We start from the raw sequence: 6,000 nt of genomic DNA on the forward strand, positions 1-6,000 counted from the left end.
AATAAAGCTCAATGCCCTCATTCTACTACCTTTACGCGCCAGGAAACCATGAATAAAGCTCAATGCCCTCATTCTACTACCTTTACGCGCCAGGAAACCATGAATAAAGCTTAATGCCCTCATTCTACTACCTTTACGCACCAGGAAACCATGAATAAAGCTCAATGCTCTCATTCTACTACCTTTACGCGCCAGGAAACCATGAATAAAGCTTAATGCCCTCATTCTACCACCTTTACGCGCCAGGAAACCATGAATAAAGCTTAATGCCCTCATTCTACTACCTTTACGCACCAGGAAACCATGAATAAAGCTCAATGCTCTCATTCTACTACCTTTACGCGCCAGGAAACCATGAATAAAGCTTAATGCCCTCATTCTACTACCTTTACGCGCCAGGAAACCATGAATAAAGCTCAATGCCCTCATTCTACTACCTTTACGCACCAGGAAACCATGAATAAAGTCGAGCGAACCTTCTGATTCCAAGTGAAAAAAAGCATCTACTTTATTTATTTTTGTTGATAAAAATAACACCATTCTCCATGCACTGTAATGTATACATTAATGAGACATATTGATAAGAGATTGGTAAATTAGTAATCCGTTTGGAGAAGGGGATTGTAAATATAAAATTGTAAAAAAAATTCTTATGATCACTGTAGACGAATATCAAACCAGTCATATGGAAGCAAACTGAAAATCATATCAACATGACGTATTCTCGCCCCTTTTCCACATTGAAATAACGGCAACATAAGCTCGGCTCTCCACCTTTTCCACATTGAAGTAGGATGTAAAAAGCTGTTGCCGTTATTCCGAATTGTAATTGTCTGCCCTCGTAATATGCGTGGATGAAATTTGGAGACCCAACAGGCTTCCTTCCGTAGGCTTAACCTGCTGATTTGGTGTGTGCACTTTTAAACGGTTTGATTATATTCCCAGGCTTTTCTCCGTTTTACTTAAAACATTTGTATGATGTTAAATATTAACATAACTGCATTTATAACTGTCACTTTAGTGTTAGTTTTCTTCAATACGTAGCTTGCATCATTCCATTCCATATCCATTTACCTTTATTTCCTCTGTGTAGTTGTTCCTGAGGGATGCTAGCATTAGTGGATCGTACTAACGTAGTAATTTGGGACATGTAGTCTATTAGAAGCATTATGAAACCCAGACCAGCAGGTTAAACCTGGTTCACAACAACTAGACTGTTGTCATAAAGTTCCATGATTAGTGAGAAATTTATTTTTTATCAGGCAAGTCAGTTAAGAACAAACTCTCATTGTAAAATGACAGTCTAGGAACAGTGGGTTAACTGCCTTGTTCAGGGGCAGAACAACAGATTTTTTACCTCGTCAGCTCAGGGATTCGATCTTGCAACCTTTCGGTTACAAGTCCAACGCTCTAACCACTAGGCTACCTGCCACCTCATTTATAGGACTACTGTTCAACTCATACTATACACTTTTCTCACCTTCCAATATTTTATTGGTTGAACTTGAATATGACAACTTTCAGGATGAATCAAACCACTTTTTTTGAACTAATCAATATTTTATTTTTTGCATAAAGACTCTCTAAACCTGTTCGTTTTTAATGATTCATTACAAACCTTCCCTAAAATGTGCCTAAATAATCTGCAAAATCAGAGTATTTAAAAATGTACTAGTTGGTGCTGAAACTGAGACAAATATGCATAGGTGGCTTTCTTTCCTTGATCCCTATATTCTGATCCCGTTCTCTCCATGTACTCTAGTGAGTATAATTAAAGGTTCTCCGTATTTAAAGGGATGGCTTAAGAGAAATGTACTGAAAACCCTATTGAATGAAAACTCCACAAGAAAATCTCTTGGCCAGCAAGTGGGAGGGTTTTCAGCAGGTTGAATTACATGTATCCAGCACGCGAACCACTCCTGCAAAGTCCGTTACGCACCTGCATAAGGTAGGTCTGAATACCAACTACTGAGAAGTGGGTAGGAAAGGCGTACATTTCCTAAATCAGAATTAGCTTGATAAAAATAACTATTGATTCTCAATGTATATCCTTTGTTTCATAAATACTGCTGGTAAAATATAGCTATGTACACAAATACAGCAACCAATAGAATTACCTTTAGTCACATTACACAGCAACCAATAGAATTACCTTTAGTCACATTACACAGCAACCAATAGAATTACCTTTAGTCACATTAACATATTATTTGTTTATATTTTCATGGATAAAAAAAAAACTTCAGAAAACGTAATCTTTGTGACTTATCTGAAAAAGATTGACAAAGTCTTCTCGTACACCGGTAAAGACAAAATGTAAAACATAAAAAAGAACAAACAAATGTTGAAGATAAGAACAAAACGCAGAGAGACTCTGAATACTCTGAGGTCACGATGCCTAAAATACCGGTAATTATGTTCGTTGTGAACACACATGAAAATAAATTAAAAGTCTTCATGAAATATGATGTAGAACAAGATTGTTTTATTGGTCCAATGCCTAAGATTTAGCTCAATCTAAAGAAAGAAAACCCAATTTGATGGCACACAGGAGACCCAGGTTCGAACCCAGCCAATCATCAACAAGCATCCCTTCTCCTCGGCAGTGTTTTCCTTCTAGGTCACACGAACTGTCTCCCTTTCTGACATCTGATACACCTATGGCTTGAGCCTTCTCCAAAACACAGCCTGTCAGACTATCTAGGCATCTTAATCTCCATGGAACTGTCCTCCTGGGAACATCCTTCAGGCCACAGGGTCATGGTTGGGGATTGTTCTCTAGTGACAGCCAGCTGTTATAATCTAGGATAGTTTTGATGGGCAGTTTACTGCTTGATCCCCCCCCCCCAGCTGTTAAAGATCAACTAGTTAGTTGTCACGTTGTGTTTCTAACCATGTGAACTAGTTACATTATATATACAGCAGTATGTGGACACCCCTTCAAATTAGTGGATTCGGCTATTTCAGCCACACCAGTTGTTGACAGGTGTGTAAAATCGAGCACAACACCATGTAATCTCCATAGACAAACATTGGCAGTAGAATGTCCTTACTGAAGAGCTCAGTGACTTTCAACGTGACACCGTCATAGGATTCCACCTTTCCAACAAGTCAGTTTGTCAAATTTCTGCCCTGCTAGAGCTGCCCTGGTCAACTGTAAGTGCTGTTATTGTGAAGTGGAAACGTCTAGGAGCAACAACGGCTCAGCTGTGAAGTACTAGGCCACACAAGCTCACAGAACGGGACCACCGAGTGCTGAAGCGACTTGCGTATAAAAATTGTCTGTCCTCAGTTGCAACACTCACTACTGAGTTCCAAACGGCCTCTGGAAGAAACGTCAGCACAAGAACTGTTCATCGGGAGCTTCATGAAATGTGTTTCCATGGCTGAGCAGCCGCACACAAGCCTCAGATCACCATGCACAATGCCAAGCATCGGCTGGAGAGGTGTAAAGCTCGCCTCCATTGGATTTTGGAGCAGTGTAAACACGTTTTCTGGAGTGATGAATCACGCTTCATCATCTGGCAGTCCAACAGATGAATAAGGGTTTGGCAGATGCCAGGAAAACGATACCTGCCCCAATGCATAGTGCCAACTGTAAAGTTTGGTGGAGGAGGAATAATGGTGTGGGGCTGTTTTTCATGGTTCGGGTCCCTTAGTTCCAGTGAAGGGAGATCTTAACGCTACAGCATACAATGACATTCTAGACGATTCTCTGCTTCCAACTTTTTGGCAACGGTTTGGGGAAGGCCCTTTCCTGTTTCAGTATGACAATGGCCCTGTGCACAATTGTATTTATTTATTTTACCTTTATTTAACTCGGCAAGTCAGTTAAGAACAAATTCTTATTTTCAATGACGGCCTAAGAACAGTGGGTTAACTGCCTTGTTCAGGGGCAGAACGACAGAACGACAAAGAACGAGGTCCATACGGAAATGGTTTGTCGAGATCGGTGTGGAAGAACTTGACTGGCCTGCACAGAGCCCTGACCTCAACCCCATCGAACACCTTTGGGATGAATTGGAACGCCGACTATGAGCCAGGCCTAATCGCCCAACATCAGTGCCTGAACTCCCTAATGCTCTTATGGCTGAATGGAAACAAGTCCCCGCAGCAATGTTCCAAAATCTAGTGGAAAGCCTTCCCAGAAGGCTCATCGAACATCTCATTCCTAAATCATGGGCATTAATATGGAGTTGGTCCCCCTTTGCTGCTATAACAGCTGTTATAGCAGCAAAGGCGGACCAACTCCATATTAATGGCCATGGTTTAGGAATGAGATGTTCGATGAGCAGGTGTCTTTTGGTAATGTAATGTACCTCACGTTGTGTTTCTAACTATATATTAACTAGTTATCGCACGTTGTGTTTTTAATTGGCCGAAAGGGATCACCTTCGGAAGTGTTTCCAACCCCAACCATTGTAACCATCATAGCTATACAATCACAAAGCTTAATGATTGCATATTATAACCCTTTGGTTTTGAACTCACTACTTATTGACAACTGGAATGCTTCGAAATAACGGAAAGTAAAAATTCAGCGGTTTTTTGTTGTGGTTGTTGTTGAGGGCAACAGGTGTTATGTCCATGTTTATGGTGGACAGTAATCCATCCTATCAATCCATATAACGCACATACAGTTTGTATTAACTAATCCCTCATCATTTCGCAGTCTATCCAAACCGAAACTTGGGCCAGTACTTGACAGTCTGCACCCTCTTCCCTGTCTCTGCATTAACATCCCCGTATGGTTGTGAGGGCGGTTTGGTCAGTGGCGGCTGGTTTTTCCTCCTCTCTTTGATCCTGTCGGTGATGGTGAAACCTCGAACGCTCTGCAGGTCGTGCACATTGAGCCTGGGGAGGAAGTGTGTGGAAACGTGCTGTGATTTGACCCTGGGGCTGGAGCCCATCTTGGATTTTCCTCTCTTGTTCAGGGCCACGTACCAGTCCCGTCCCGTCCGGTGGTTCCGGTGCAACACTGAAGCATAAGTGTTGTAACTGCTCTCCTGGAAACGCTCCCAGAACCTACAGTCGTCCGTGAATCGCTCCTGGAAAACACAAACAAAACATAATGTTACAGAGAGAAAAATGGTTACTATGTAACACAACATAATGTTACAGAGAGCAAAAGGGTTAAGTGTGTTACACAAAATGAATGTCAACTTTCCCCAAATGTAAAATTCTTCAACATTCACAAGCACCCCGCCAGCACATACAGTATTACCGTACACATCCCCCTGCTCTATGATCCATGTCCAAACTCATTCCTAACCCCTCTCCATCTGAGCTGGGACTTTCTTTAGGAGATGAGAGCCTTCAGTCACCAAGGATCTTATAAAGACAAGCTCTATTAACCCTAGTTTACTGTTCATTTCTCTTCACGCTTTTAAAAACGTACTGTACTGCGGTTCAAACAAATGGAGCACTTGATTTGACATTTCTGATCCAACGATCTCAAAACATTCCTAACTAAGCCTAAAAACAACCTTTCGGTGGGAAACTACAACATGTAGTACCCCAGTATGCCCACAGGTGGCACTATACTATTAATTACAACATGTAGTACCCCAGTATGCCCACAGGTGGCACTATACTATTAATTATAACATGTAGTACCCCAGTATGCCCACAGGTGACACTATACTATTAATTATAACATGTAGTACCCCAGGATGCCCACAGGTGGCACTATACTATTAATTATAACATGTAGTACCCCAGGATGCCCACAGGTGACACTATACTATTAATTACAACATGTAGTACCCCAGTATGCCCACAGCTGACACTATACTATTAATTAAAACATGTAGTACCCCAGGAAGCCCACAGGTGACACTATACTATTAATTACAACATGTAGTACCCCAGTATGCCCACAGGTGACACTATACTATTAATTATAACATGTAGTACCCCAGTATGCCCACAGGTGGCACTATACTATTAATTATAACACGTAGTACCCCAGGATGCCCACAGGTGACACTATACTATTAA

The 6,000-nt window shown here is 41.4% G+C and overlaps 1 protein-coding gene across 1 annotated transcript in view; it reads right to left on the reverse strand.

Annotated features, from left to right (window-relative positions):
* Positions 1-4,619: 4,619 nt before the first annotated feature.
* Positions 4,620-6,000, reverse strand: part of fgf5 (fibroblast growth factor 5) — a 14,944-nt gene continuing 13,563 nt past the window's right edge. The window contains exon 3 of the mRNA XM_029718141.1: positions 4,620-5,048. Within this exon, the coding sequence (XP_029574001.1) occupies positions 4,674-5,048 (375 nt within the window). The 3' untranslated portion in view covers positions 4,620-4,673. The remainder of the gene's footprint in view (positions 5,049-6,000) is intronic.

The sequence above is a fragment of the Salmo trutta genome, chromosome 27 (genome assembly GCF_901001165.1).
Source record: "Salmo trutta chromosome 27, fSalTru1.1, whole genome shotgun sequence".
Taxonomy (NCBI): domain Eukaryota; kingdom Metazoa; phylum Chordata; class Actinopteri; order Salmoniformes; family Salmonidae; genus Salmo; species Salmo trutta.